Here is a 15300-nt window from a genome sequence, read left to right on the forward strand (position 1 = left end):
GTGTCAATGCGTACCACAGTGTGTCAATGCGTACCACAGTGTGTCAATGCGTACCACAGTGTGTCAATGCGTACCACAGTGTGTCAATGCGTACCACAGGGTGTCAATGCGTGCCACAGGGTGTCAATGCGTGCCACAGTGTGTCAATGCGTACCACAGGGTGTCAATGCGTGCCACAGTGTGTCAATGCGTACCAATGTGTTGACGAGCATGAAGGATTGATTGAAAGAAGAATGAGAGACGTTGAGCAGATGGAGGAATGTCTGTCGTTTGCTTTTTGGGGGATAGGCTGTGAAAAGTTGGCTTGTCAACATTTTCACAAGGTTTCTTTGGCATATCGGTTTATTTGTATATCAGCTGTCACCATGCGTTCACAATCATGTAGCTAACTTCTTTATCAATGTGTGATCAAAGAAAATGGAATATCTAAACTTGTATCAGATATTAGAGTCTTACATGCACGCACACACACACACCAATCTCTATGCTACACTGCAGACACACGCACCTTTATATGCACTGTTATACTCACTAGAGCCTTTGAGTAAATGTCCCTTCAGCTTTCTCTGCCAAGGCTAGTGTGTATCTGTTTCGGTGCACCTGTGTGTAGAAGAGCTCTCAACCTCTCCAACAAAACCTTGCGGTTGTAATCAAAAACACAAACCCATTGAGGTCGTGTTGCGAGGCTACAGACGGCTCTTTTAAGTGCTGCTCTCTTATCTTTTTCAATGTTCTTTGTTTCATTTTCAAGTTTAATTTTTTAACCGCCTTCAATGGCCAGGGCTTTTAAACATGCCCACTCACCTTGAGAAGGAAGGAAGGAAGGAAGGAAGGAAGGAAGGAAGGAAGGAAGGAAGGAAGGAAGGAAGGAAGGAAGGAAGGAAAACGACTCAAACTTTAGAAATTATTAATCAGACCAATTACTCAGACATGATGTATCTCTTTCATCTCCTCTCTTCCTTTTCATATCTCCTCTTTCTCTCTCTCCTCTCTCTCTTTTTACAGTAAATTGCCCAGCTGGGCTCGAGCAGTGGTGCCCAACATCTTCTACGTAACAGAGAAGGCCTGGAACTACTACCCTTATACCATAACAGGTGAGCATGCACACTCACACTCACACTCACACTCACACACTCACACACACACACACACACTCACCGATGTGTTATTGTAGAACCAGGATCCATTCATACCAGGCACCACAGATGGTTGTGTGCGGTCAGAAATGAGCTCTGACCGCGTATCGACCGTAACCCTAGCGGAAAAGGACCAGGCTAACCTCAACCTAATCTAGTTACTGTGACACAGCTCATAGCATAGCCAGGCTAGCTGAGTCACGTTATGCTATAGTGCACATAGCTAACCAAAACAAAACGTTCCGAGAACATTCTGGCAACGTTTCTGTCTGTTTATGTAAAGACTATCAGTTCAGTCAGCATCAGTTCCCAGAAATGCTTCTTCAAAAGTCAATGGAAAATGTTCAGCAACATTCCGGATGTGGGAGCTGTGTTGTTTCTCGTGTCATGTTGTGCTCCTTCCCGTTGTATCACACCCTAACCTGTTTCTGTTTCTTCTGTGTTGTTGCGTTAGTGAAGCCCTAACTGTGGTGTGTTTTCTCCCCTCTGCTCCGAACGCGCCCCCCTGGGCCTGCCTCTGTAGAGTACACCGTAAGTACCTCTTCCATTTCCTTTATCGATCACAGAGCTGTGAAGAGAGCCACCACAGTTCAACAATGTACAGGGTGTCAGGATGCATTTAATGCAGCAACACGGAAGGACCATGAAAAAACAATTTTCTTCTGCTTCACTGGTTGTTTTAGTAAGGAGTCAGTGTTTTGGGATATGTGTGTATAGAAGGCTTGGGTTGTGTAGTTTTTTTTTTTTTGCATATTAATTGTGTCATTTTGGATTTATATCAAATGTAAGTGGCTCTGTTAGAATGACGCTTCCCCCTATGGAGACATTAGTATGGCTATCCATAGCAACAGCTTAGCGTCAGTGTGTGTGCGCGCTTGTGCATTTCCATGCGTGTCTTCTGAATGGCAGCTCTCTTCATGCTGGTGTATGTCTGTAGCTAGGCATGCGCTCTCCAGAGATAAAGACATATCCATTCCCTTGTTTCACGCACGAGAAGCGGCATACATTTTTACTGCCCTGAGGATTCAACTGCCTTTGAGGTGTCAAATGATGTCCATTTGCTTTGCTGCCATAGCCAGATCTTTCTTAAATACTTTTCTCTGGAGCTGTCTTAAATACTTTTCTCTGGAGCTGTCTTAAATACTTTTCTCTGGAGCTGTCTTAAATACTTTTCTCTGGAGCTGTCTTAAATACTTTTCTCTGGAGCTGTCTTAAATACTTTTCTCTGGAGCTGTCTTAAATACTTTTCTCTGGAGCTGTCTTAAATACTTTTCTCTGGAGCTGTCTTAAATACTTTTCTCTGGAGCTGTCTTAAATACTTTTCTCTGGAGCTGTCTTAAATACTTTTCTCTGGAGCTGTCTTAAATACTTTTCTCTGGAGCTGTCTTAAATACTTTTCTCTGGAGCTTTCTTAAATACTTTTCTCTGGAGCTTTCTTAAATACTTTTTACCTGGTATTAATTGCTTTTAAAGCTGCAATGTGTCACTTTTTGGGCGACCCGACCAAATTCACATAGAAATGTGAGTTATAGATCTGTCATTCTCATTGAAAGCCAGTCTAAGTAGCGGTGCTTGTTTTGTCACATAAACTGAAACGAGGCTAACTATTGGAATTTTAGCAACCAGGAAATGGTGGAGCGATTTCTGCCTAGTTCACCTTTAAGTAACGTAGTTTCACATGTCCATATCTTTTTTAGGTTTAGGTTCTGTAATGAATGCATTTGTAATGTTTTTTTTTAATCGTATAACTGTATCATTTTGCCGGACCCCAGGAGAGTAGCTGCTGCCTTTGGGATCCATAATATATACAAATACAAATAATGCTTTATACACTGGTAGTTCACAGCAAGTGTTTCCATTAACTCTTTACAACCGGCATCAGTCTCAACGCCATTATCAAAACATTACTGGAGCAGTGTTTTATGCCAAAGGGTTCAAGATTGATGACAGTCTTGGAAACCTGCCGGTGCCCCCTGTAACATACTGTCTGAATCTTCTAAAGCCTTTGAGCTGTGGCATTTTGAAATTCTCATAAAGTGATAAATGCCACCACAGTGAGTCATATGGCTTCATATAGAGAGGAGAAGCGGATGGAGGAGAGGAGGGAAAGGGGGATGAGGGGGAGACATGGCTTTGACAGTGACAGAGTTTCGGGCTCGATAAAAGGCTGTGTGTGAGTCATAGGAGGGGTACATGCGCGCACACACACACAGACCACACACACACACGGACATGCATACAGAGCATACTCCTATTCATTCATCTCCCCTTTCTGAACAAAGCACCAAACACATCAGTTGGTGGGGCTACTGGTACAAGAAGTCTGGAGACTAAATGTCTCGATGACACATAAACAATTATAAAACTAAACACCCGTTTCAGGTGAAAGAGGTTGTTTTTCCACCATTTTCAAATGTCTCACCTGATACATCTCATCTGTTTTTGTTTTGCAGTGTTCTTTCTTGCCCAAGTTCTCCATTCACATAGAGACGAAATACGAGGACAACAAAGGCAGCAATGACAACGTGAGTGAAGACCGTGTGTGTGTGTGTGTGTGTGTGTGTGTGTGTGTGTGTGTGTGTGTGTGTGTGTGTGTGTGTGTGTGTGTGTGTGTGTGTGTGTGTGTGTGTGTGTGTGTGTGTGTGTGTGTGTGTGTGTGTGTGTGTGTGTGTGTGTGTGTGTGTGTGTGTGTGTGTGTGTTGCACTGAGACCTTCAGTATGATAAAGTAATTCCATAATAGGGGCCTTATGGCCCCTCAGTGTCAGCCAAGTGCAGCTCTGCTAATTGAAGAGCCCATTTAATTTATACTCTGGCCTTCTCTCTCTCCCAATTCACAAACTCGTTTCTCTACAGAATAATAGTTCTACTACTGTGTTAGCATAATAATATGTTATGATGAAGGGTGTGTGTGTGTGTGTGAGGAGTTCTTAGTCCACTCTCTCTTAATGTTGTAAGAGAGAGTAGATGGGCATCAACCTGTCTGGTCATTTATCATGGTGTGTGTGTGAGAGACTGGCTTCCATGGCCAGACAATGTTAGTGAAAGTCCTGCAGATGTAAAAAGAGAGGATGTTATATCAGAGTGAATGTAAAGGAGAGGATATTATATCAGAGTGAATGTAAAGAGAGAGGTTGTTAAATCAGACTGAATGTAAAGGAAAGGATATTATATCAGACTGAATGTAAAGGAGAGGATGTTATATCAGACTGAATGTAAAGGAGGATGTTATATCAGACTGAATGTAAAGGAGAGGATATTATATCAGACTGAATGTAAAGGATAGGATATTATATCAGACTGAATGTAAAGGAGGATGTTATATCAGACTGAATGTAAAGGAGGATGTTATATCAGACTGAATGTAAAGGAGAGGATGTTATATCAGACTGAATGTAAAGGAGGATGTTATATCAGACTGAATGTAAAGGAGGATGTTATATCAGACTGAATGTAAAGGAGAGGATGTTATATCAGACTGAATGTAAAGGAGAGGATGTTATATCAGACTGAATGTAAAGGAGAGGATATTATATCAGACTGAATGTAAAGGAGAGGATGTTATATCAGACTGAATGTAAAATCAGACTGAATGTAAAGGAGAGGATATTATATCAGAGTGAATGTAAAGAGAGAGGTTGTTATATCAGACTGAATGTAAAGGAAAGGATATTATATCAGACTGAATGTAAAGAGAGAGGTTGTTATATCAGACTGAATGTAAAGGAAAGGATATTATATCAGACTGAATGTAAAGGAAAGGATATTATATCAGACTGAATGTAAAGGAGAGGATGTTATATCAGACTGAATGTAAAGGAGAGGATATTATATCAGACTGAATGTAAAGGAGAGGATGTTATATCAGACTGAATGTAAAGGAGAGGATGTTATATCAGACTGAATGTAAAGGAGGATGTTATATCAGACTGAATGTAAAGGAGAGGATGTTATATCAGACTGAATGTAAAGGAGAGGATGTTATATCAGAGTGAATGTAAAGAGAGAGGTTGTTATATCAGACTGAATGTAAAGGAGAGGATGTTATATCAGACTGAATGTAAAGGAGAGGATATTATATCAGACTGAATGTAAAGGAGAGGATGTTATATCAGACTGAATGTAAAGGAGGATGTTATATCAGACTGAATGTAAAGGAGAGGATATTATATCAGACTGAATGTAAAGGAGAGGATGTTATATCAGAGTGAATGTAAAGAGAGAGGTTGTTATATCAGACTGAATGTAAAGGAGAGGATGTTATATCAGACTGAATGTAAAGGAGAGGATATTATATCAGACTGAATGTAAAGGAGAGGATGTTATATCAGACTGAATGTAAAGGAGGATGTTATATCAGACTGAATGTAAAGGAGAGGATATTATATCAGACTGAATGTAAAGGAGAGGATGTTATATCAGACTGAATGTAAAATCAGACTGAATGTAAAGGAGAGGATATTATATCAGAGTGAATGTAAAGAGAGAGGTTGTTATATCAGACTGACTGTAAAGGAAAGGATATTATATCAGACTGAATGTAAAGAGAGAGGTTGTTATATCAGACTGAATGTAAAGGAAAGGATATTATATCAGACTGAATGTAAAGGAAAGGATATTATATCAGACTGAATGTAAAGGAGAGGATGTTATATCAGACTGAATGTAAAGGAGAGGATATTATATCAGACTGAATGTAAAGGAGAGGATGTTATATCAGACTGAATGTAAAGGAGAGGATGTTATATCAGACTGAATGTAAAGGAGGATGTTATATCAGACTGAATGTAAAGGAGAGGATGTTATATCAGACTGAATGTAAAGGAGGATGTTATATCAGACTGAATGTAAAGGAGAGGATATTATATCAGACTGAATGTAAAGGAGAGGATGTTATATCAGACTGAATGTAAAGGAGAGGATGTTATATCAGACTGAATGTAAAGGAGAGGATATTATATCAGACTGAATGTAAAGGAGAGGATGTTATATCAGACTGAATGTAAAGGAGAGGATGTTATATCAGACTGAATGTAAAGGAGGATGTTATATCAGACTGAATGTAAAGGAGAGGATGTTATATCAGACTGAATGTAAAGGAGAGGATATTATATCAGACTGAATGTAAAGGAGAGGATGTTATATCAGACTGAATGTAAAGGAGAGGATGTTATATCAGACTGAATGTAAAGGAGAGGATATTATATCAGACTGAATGTAAAGGAGAGGATGTTATATCAGACTGAATGTAAAGGAGAGGATATTATATCAGACTGAATGTAAAGGAGAGGATGTTATATCAGACTGAATGTAAAGGAGAGGATGTTATATCAGACTGAATGTAAAGGAGGATGTTATATCAGACTGAATGTAAAGGAGAGGATGTTATATCAGACTGAATGTAAAGGAGAGGATATTATATCAGACTGAATGTAAAGGAGAGGATGTTATATCAGACTGAATGTAAAGGAGAGGATGTTATATCAGACTGAATGTAAAGGAGAGGATATTATATCAGACTGAATGTAAAGGAGAGGATGTTATATCAGACTGAATGTAAAGGAGAGGATATTATATCAGACTGAATGTAAAGGAGAGGATGTTATATCAGACTGAATGTAAAGGAGAGGATGTTATATCAGACTGAATGTAAAGGAGAGGATATTATATCAGACTGAATGTAAAGGAGAGGATGTTATATCAGACTGAATGTAAAGGAGAGGATATTATATCAGACTGAATGTAAAGGAGAGGATGTTATATCAGACTGAATGTAAAGGAGAGGATATTATATCAGACTGAATGTAAAAGGCAGCCTCACTCTGGTCTCTACATCTGTAATCCAACCCCAGCCTATCTCTCTTTTCTAACAACTGCTGTGGCCAGTGTCCCTGTGCGTGCACACACACACAACACACACATGCGCGCTTGGAGTCATATCACACACACACACACACACACAGTCATATCACGTACACATTTGTTGTTGCGTACAGACACCAGGATGCAGACACACGTATGTGTTTGTACGCACAAGTTCCACTAAAAAGCTCCCATGTGAATCTATCCGCCGACACTGCAGTTTCAGGGCTGACCAGCACAAGCTCTGGTCTTTTACAGCTCTGTATAACCTGGTCCAAATGTCAGAGTCTCCTCTGCCAACATACTGTACGTTGTGAAGTAATATGCAGCCCAGTGTTTCTGTGCTCACCATGATATGAAAGATAATGTCAGGTTGTAAAAACGTGTTTTCACGCTCGCAGTCCTGTTTCCTGACAGAGAAGGGGTTAAATGTCTGTTTGAATGTAGTGTGTGTGTGTGTGTGTGTGTGTGTGTGTGTGTGTGTGTGTGTGTGTGTGTGTGTGTGTGTGTGTGTGTGTGTGTGTGTGTGTGTGTGTGTGTGAGCAGACTACATATTCTGTCTGAATGAATGGGTGGAGGGTGTGGTTAGATGATGTGATTGACAATTCCACAGTCGTATCAGGTAGCAGACCATGACAGGGCAGGCCTGCCGTTAGGTTTGGAGAAGAGCCATTGCTTAAATACTGTCCCTAATGGTTCATGGTTGTCATTATCTCTTTCTCTCTCTCGTTCTCTCACTTTCTCTCTCTCGTTCTCTCACTTTCTCTCTCTATCGTTCTCGCTCTCTCTCTCTCTATCTGTGTCTCCTTTAGACCTCACAATTAAACAGTTGCATAGTTTCTTTCTTTTTCCCTCTGCCTCTTACTTGCTCGTTTTCATTCATTCTTGCACGCTCTCTTTCTTCTTCCCTCCATCTTCCTTGTCCTTTCTCCTTCTCTCTCTTTCTTCTCCCCTCTTCCTACTCTCTCCCCTCATTATTTATTACACAACTCTCATTCTCTCTCCTCTTTCCTCATTATTTATGGCACGTCCTCCCTCTCCCATTCTCTCTCCTCTTCCCTCATTATTTATGACACGTTCTCCCTCTCTCATTCTCTCTTCTTCCCTCATTATTTATGACACGTTCTCCCTCTCTCATTCTCTCTCTTCTTCCCTCATTATTTATGACACGTTCTCCCTCTCTCATTTTCTCTCCTCTTCCCTCATTATTTATGGCATGTTCTCCCTCTCTCATTCTCTCTCTTCTTCCCTCATTATTTATGGCACGTTCTCCCTCACTCATTCTCTCTTCTTCCCTCATTATTTATGACATGTTCTCCCTCTCTTTCTCTCTCCTCTTCCCTCATTATTTATGGCATGTTCTCCCTCTCTCATTCTCTCTCCTCTTCCCTCATTATTTATGACACGTTCTCCCTCTCTCATTCTCTCTCCTCTTCCATCATTATTTATTACACATTCTCCTTCTCTCATTCTCTCTCTTCTTCCCTCATTATTTATGACACGTTCTCCCTCTCTCATTTTCTCTCCTCTCCCCTCATTATTTATGGCACGTTCTCCCTCTCTCATTTTCTCTCCTCTCCCCTCATTATTTATGGCACGTTCTCCCTCTCTCATTCTCTCTCTTCTTCCCTCATTATTTATGGCACGTTCTCCCTCTCTCATGCTCTCTCTTCTTCCCTCATTATTTATGGCACGTTCTCCCTCTCTTTCTCTCTCCTCTTCCCTCATTATTTATGACATGTTCTCCCTCTCTCGTTCTCTCTCCTCTTCCCTCATTATTTATTACACTTTCTCCCTCTCTCGTTCTCTCTCCTCTTCCCTCATTATTTATGACACGTTCTCCCTCTCTCATTCTCTCTCCTCTTCCCTCATTATTTATTGCATGTTCTCCCTCTCTCATTCTCTCTCTTCTTCCCTCATTATTTATGGCACGTTCTCCCTCTCTCATGCTCTCTCTTCTTCCCTCATTATTTATGGCACGTTCTCCCTCTCTTTCTCTCTCCTCTTCCCTCATTATTTATGACACGTTCTCCCTCTCTCGTTCTCTCTCCTCTTCCCTCATTATTTATTACACTTTCTCCCTCTCTCATTCTCTCTCCTCTTCCCTCATTATTCATGACACGTTCTCCCTCTCTCATTCTCTCTCCTCTTCCCTCATTATTTATTGCATGTTCTCCCTCTCTCATTCTCTCTCTTCTTCCCTCATTATTTATGGCACGTTCTCCCTCTCTCATGCTCTCTCTTCTTCCCTCATTATTTATGGCACGTTCTCCCTCTCTTTCTCTCTCCTCTTCCCTCATTATTTATGACATGTTCTCCCTCTCTCGTTCTCTCTCCTCTTCCCTCATTATTTATTACACTTTCTCCCTCTCTCGTTCTCTCTCCTCTTCCCTCATTATTTATGACACGTTCTCCCTCTCTCATTCTCTCTCCTCTTCCCTCATTATTTATTGCATGTTCTCCCTCTCTTTCTCTCTCCTCTTCCCTCATTATTTATGACATGTTCTCCCTCTCTCGTTCTCTCTCCTCTTCCCTCATTATTTATTACACTTTCTCCCTCTCTCGTTCTCTCTCCTCTTCCCTCATTATTTATGACACGTTCTCCCTCTCTCATTCTCTCTCTTCTTCCCTCATTATTTATGACACGTTCTCCCTCTCGTTCTCTCTCCTCTTCCCTCATTATTTATAACATGTTCTCCCTCTCTCGTTCTCTCTCCTCTTCCCTCATTATTTATGACATGTTCTCCCTCTCTCGTTCTCTCTCCTCTCCCCTCATTATTTATGACATGTTCTCCCTCTCTCATTCTCTCTCTTCTTCCCTCATTATTTATGACACGTTCTCCCTCTCGTTCTCTCTCCTCTTCCCTCATTATTTATGACATGTTCTCCCTCTCTCGTTCGCTCTCCTCTTCCCTCATTATTTATGGCACGTTCTCCCTCTCTCATTCTCTCTTCTCTTCCCTCATTATTTATGACATGTTCTCCCTCTCTCATATTCTCTCCTCTTCCCTCATTATTACACTTTCTTCTTCTTACTACACCCTCCCTCTTTTCTCTGTCCGTTGGCTGCACTCATCCATGATGGCATGTCACCCCCAATGTGCCAGCAGGACTCTTTCACACAGCTTGTGGCAGAAGGGCCCCTTGGAGGGAGAGGGAGAGAGGTGAGAAGAAGAGAGAGGTGAGGAAGTAAAAGAGAGGACACGGAAGGAAGAGATGAGAGGGTGATGAAGATAGGAGATGGAGAGAAGAAAGGAAGATGAGAGTGAAAAAGAGAACAGAGATGGACAAGAAGATGGAGAAAAAGAGAAAGGAGACAGGGTGAAAGGGAGAGCAAATGTGCATGTCATTGTCTCTCTGTCTGTAAGCACTGAACCTGAGGATGTCGACCTCCCACCTCCTAACATTGAGCACAGCACTACAGCTTCACACCCTGCTATATGTCACAGAGGGAAACCAGGCAGCGGTCAGAGTCCACACCTCAGTCGACTGTATCGATTGGAGAAACGTGTGTCTGGCCCCGAGGGAGGGAGGGAGGGAGATGGTGGGGGGGGGGGGGGGGGCACTTTACCAACCCATAAGGCATCTTGATGTTTTGGCATTTGAGACTAGTCCAAATATAGCACATGAGCTGAACAATCTATTGCTTCCAAATATGATTTTTAATTTACATTGTCATACAACATCATTTGACATTTTTCTTAATGTAGATATTATACATCAATAAATAAGGTGGAAATATATTATAAATGTGGCACCATCACAGCCACTTTGCTCTCGTTGGACTTTTCATAATCATATTTGGCAGCAAGGCATACAATATTAATCCATCGCTACGAGCACGAAGCCTTACATATCTCTCTTAGGTTGTGATCCGTGGTGTGGAGTGCTCTTTTTAATGTTAATTCTTGACATTCGTGCAATATTTATCCGTACGCTGCCGTTTCAATACATCCGCCGGTAGCTCGAAGCATGATGTGTAACGTAGACATTAAAACACACTTTGAAATGTTGCACTCTGCCCTGGCTAAGGATTTGTTCACTCATCTCCTGAGGCCTAGCGTAATGGAGTATTCCTCTCTATAACCGAGCCTATCTCTCACTCACACACACACACACACACACCTCTAGCTCCTTAGATGGAAACAGAGAGTGGCTAATGCTATTGGTGTCTGTTTGCCCTGCGGCTATATATGAGGTCTGACTGTCTGCCTGTCTGTGAGTGTGAATGGGAGATTATGACAGTGAGAGTACTGTACAGTGGAAGTCAATCAATACAAGCTTAGAGCTCTCCCTTCTGGCTGCATTGCGCAATGACGTGTCTCTGCTGTAGCCTCGTGGAGTAGCTAAGTCTAAGTGGTCCATAATCAAAGATCTAAGATCAGGGCCTGTATGTATCAGTGCTGATCTAGGATCAGACCCCCTCTGTCCAAGTAATCGTATACATTATGATCTAAAAGGCTAAACTGATCCTGGATCGGCACTATGGTTATGAGCTGCTTAGTGACTACAGGCCCTGCTAAATCAAATCAAATATCTGACCCTGTGGATATTCTGACCACTCTGGCTGAAATAGAATGGACATTGACTAGCTTATGTCAAATATCAAACAGATGACAAATGTCTGTAAATGAAGGGCCTCAAATTATAACACAAAGAAGATACTTTGGGAGGCCCAATCAATATCATTGAGCTGTGTAGTTTTGTATAGAGAGGATATTGTTGATGCCTGAAGTGATAGATGACTAACTGCACCTTTGGGAATTTTTGTTTGTTTTCAGATCTTCTCAGACAGTGAAAATAAAGACCAGGAAAGGGAAGTGTGTTTTGTGGATATCGCCTACGACGAGATCCCTGAGAGATACTATAAAGAGTCTGAGGTGAGTGTGTGCGTGTGTGTGTGTGTGTGTGTGTGTGTGTGTGTGTGTGTGTGTGTGTGTGTGTGTGTGTGTGTGTGTGTGTGTGTGTGTGTGTGTGTGTGTGTGTGTGTGTGTGTGTGTGTGTGTGTGTGTGTGTGTGTGTGTGTGTGTGTGTGTGTGTGTGTGTGTGTGTGTGTGTTGTTTCATTAGAGCTAATGGGGCCCAGGGGTTAATGTAGGGGTTATTGTAGCCACAGGCTGTCTCTGTAGTCGAACACTGGTGATTAGAGTCTTATTAGTCTAAAAATAGAACCAGCAACATGGTTCAGACATAACAATGACAGTGGATACAAGGACATTCATTGATACTTATTGATACTCAGTGATACTCAGCGATACTCGTTGATACTCAGCGATACTCAGCGATACTCAGCGATACTCATTGATACTCAGTGATACTCATTGATACCCAGTGATACTCAGTGATACTCAGCGATACTCATTGATACCCATTGATACTCAGTGATACTCTGTGATACTCAAAGATACAATGATACAACAGACGGACACCATTTCAGTCTATTGGTTTTGCCCTAAGCATCCTAGTCATCCAAACTATTTAATTGGGTTGGAATTTTATTCAATTAAGTTTACGTTTAGTTATATTCCAGAATTGAGTTTGTATTGCAGATAAACCTACAAAACACTCCGCAATACAGCTCTGACCAGTTAATGCTAGCTAAGCTAACTCTAGCATCACCTTCTGATTCTCTCCCCATACACCTCTTCCTTATCTAACTTTCAGTGTTAGAAATTAGCATGTTAGCATATAGTGTCTGTGTAAGTATAGTTAGACTGTTGAGTATAGCAGATGCAGTAAGCGGTGGTTGAATGATAAATTGCCTCAGCCCCTGAGATTTAGCGAAGAGTCTCTGGAGGGAAAGATTCCTATTTAACGTTAGTGTTCCATTTTTAGCTTTCCCATAATGCATTTCTCTCAGGGCACAGAGGTTTGGATTAATTACTGAGATCTACGTGTGTGTGTGTGTGTGTGTGTGTGTGTGTGTGTGTGTGCGCGCGCGCGTGTGTCCACCCCAACAGGACCTGCGGTACTTCAAGTCAGAGAAGACATCGAGGGGCATGCTGCAGGAGGGCTGGAGGGACACCCAGGAGCCCATCATGTGCTCCTACAAGCTGGTCACCGTCAAGTTTGAAGTGTGGGGCCTGCAGACGCGCGTAGAGCAGTTTGTACACAAGGTCAGAGGTCACTCACACACATACACACAGCCATTCTGTCCTCCACTAAAACCCTTCCGCAAAAGGCTTTATACTCAGTGCGTGAGTAGTATGTGACTTAGTGTTCACTATTTAAATAGCAAATAGCAGCCACTTACTCTATAGATAGTGCTGGTACATTTTTGTAGATCTGCTCTGAGATCAGTGTTCTCTGACCCCCTCTATTGTCTCTCCCTATAGGTGGTGCGTGACGTGCTGCTCCTGGGCCACAGGCAGGCTTTTGCCTGGGTGGATGAGTGGATCGGTAGGTCGACAAGCATTGCTCTATTGGTCCTCTCACTAACTAATCACTGGGTAGTGTTCAGTAGGGCATTTTTTTAATGTGTTGAAGGTTATAATGAGTGTTTATTATTGGACAAGTATAGGTAGTCCCTACCAGTTTATTCTGTACCTAATGAACACTCCCCAAGTTTAACACTGGGACCTATGAAGTCACTCTTTCCTTAGAATGGTATCAATAAGAAAGGACTTCCATTTTGATTTGACTCCTTTTGTGAGTTAAGTGGTTACTGTTGATGCTGTCTCTAATCTACTGTCTGTATCATTGTGTGTAATAGAACTAAATAAGGCATGTGAACCCCTAAAAACACCATCCAATTCCCCATCACTGCATCTAACCCCGCTCTATCTTATATGCTGGGTGACTTCTCAGATATCAATAATCCTACTTAGAACACGTAACCAAGGGGGCAGATTATAAGCCCAGTTCTGGACTAAGAAGCATGTGCAATGGAGAATCTCCATTGAAAGTCATTTTTAGTCCAGCAATAGGCCTAATCTGTGTCTGGGAAAATCGCCCCCTAGAAGTACTGTCATGTCCAGGGTTGGTCTGTGTTCACTAGCTCACTAATTCAGTCATACACAAACAGCAGCCCCTGGACTGCAGTTCCTTCCATGTTTATCTGTAAAACCAATTCCTGCAATTCTGTGTTGGCGTTCAATCAAACAATATCCCTCCTGTACACTGGTCTGTTTCTTCTTGTGTCAGCAATATTTGTCATTCTTTTTGGCATCAAGGCTTGTAAGATGTTGGCATCAATGGCTCTATTTGCTACAATTTCCTAACAAAAGAATAGCAATTGCTGAAATATCAGGAGATATTACACAGAAGATATTGCACTCATTGGATCATGAAAGCTGTGTGTATGTGGGGCGTGAATGCATGGTAATAAGAGCAGCAGCAGTAGCAGTAATACTAGCAGGACTCTTATTAGCACTCAGCTTTTTCCATGGCTGCAGGGTAAGTCCATAACAAGCCATTACTGCTGTAATGGGACACCGCTACTCACTCTCTCCCTTCTCCTCTACCTCTGGGGGGGAAAAAAATAACTTTCCCTCCTATGCACTATTTGGATGATTCCCCCTCACCCAACTCCTCCTGACGTATTTGGGATGACCTTGCCTAGGACTGTTCTTTGGGAATGTATTTTTCTCCGGCGATGCTCCCAACCCTTCCCGTCTGACTTGGAGGGTTCTGGATCATTTATTCTCCCTCTCTTCTCCTTTCCCTTCTCCCTCTATCCCTCCCTTTCTTCCTCTTCCTAACCCAGCTTTGGCCTGACTAGCTCTCTCCTCTCGACACCAACTCTTTTCGGTCGTGGGAAGCTAGCTCTGCCCTCTCCACCTCCTATTGATTGTGCTTGAACTTTGACCTTTCAGCCCCTCCCGAAATCACTAATCACCACCCAGCGCTCTCTACTCACCCACGGCGTGCCCCTCCTCACTTAACCCCTCCTCTACCTTCGTCTTGAGTGTCCTAAAGGGAAGACGCCAACATTTCCACCTCCCTCCTCCCCTCTTTGCAGATATGAACTTGGATGACGTGCGGGAATACGAGAAAAGTATGCATGAACAAACCAACATTAAAGTTTGCCATGAGCAGCAAGAGCATTCCACGAACTCCCCATCACTGGATGACATAGAGATTCATGACAAAGTCAGCGTATGTGTCGTTTCATTTCCTCTTGTTCTGTTTCATATTGACGTGTTCTGTTGTTCATGTCGACGTGACTCAGGGGGGAACCAATCACTCTTTTTCTATGCAAAATGTTTTCTGAAATAAGTGGTTCTTGCAAGCTTTAGTTGTTTCTATATCGGGAAAACATGAAGTACAAAAATATTCACATCTTGAGAAAATATCAAATGATATT

General features: G+C 42.0%; 1 protein-coding gene across 1 annotated transcript in view; it reads left to right on the forward strand.

The window, feature by feature from the left end:
• Nucleotides 1-15300, forward strand: part of LOC139370531 (cytoplasmic phosphatidylinositol transfer protein 1-like) — an 85249-nt gene that overhangs the window by 65688 nt on the left and 4261 nt on the right. The window contains exons 3-8 of the mRNA XM_071110084.1: nucleotides 1006-1094; nucleotides 1660-1667; nucleotides 3590-3661; nucleotides 11778-11876; nucleotides 12956-13111; nucleotides 13331-13394. Of these exons, the coding sequence (XP_070966185.1) occupies nucleotides 1006-1094; nucleotides 1660-1667; nucleotides 3590-3661; nucleotides 11778-11876; nucleotides 12956-13111; nucleotides 13331-13394 (488 nt within the window). The remainder of the gene's footprint in view (nucleotides 1-1005; nucleotides 1095-1659; nucleotides 1668-3589; nucleotides 3662-11777; nucleotides 11877-12955; nucleotides 13112-13330; nucleotides 13395-15300) is intronic.

Source organism: Oncorhynchus clarkii, chromosome 17, assembly GCF_045791955.1.
Source record: "Oncorhynchus clarkii lewisi isolate Uvic-CL-2024 chromosome 17, UVic_Ocla_1.0, whole genome shotgun sequence".
NCBI classification, from domain to species: Eukaryota; Metazoa; Chordata; class Actinopteri; order Salmoniformes; family Salmonidae; genus Oncorhynchus; species Oncorhynchus clarkii.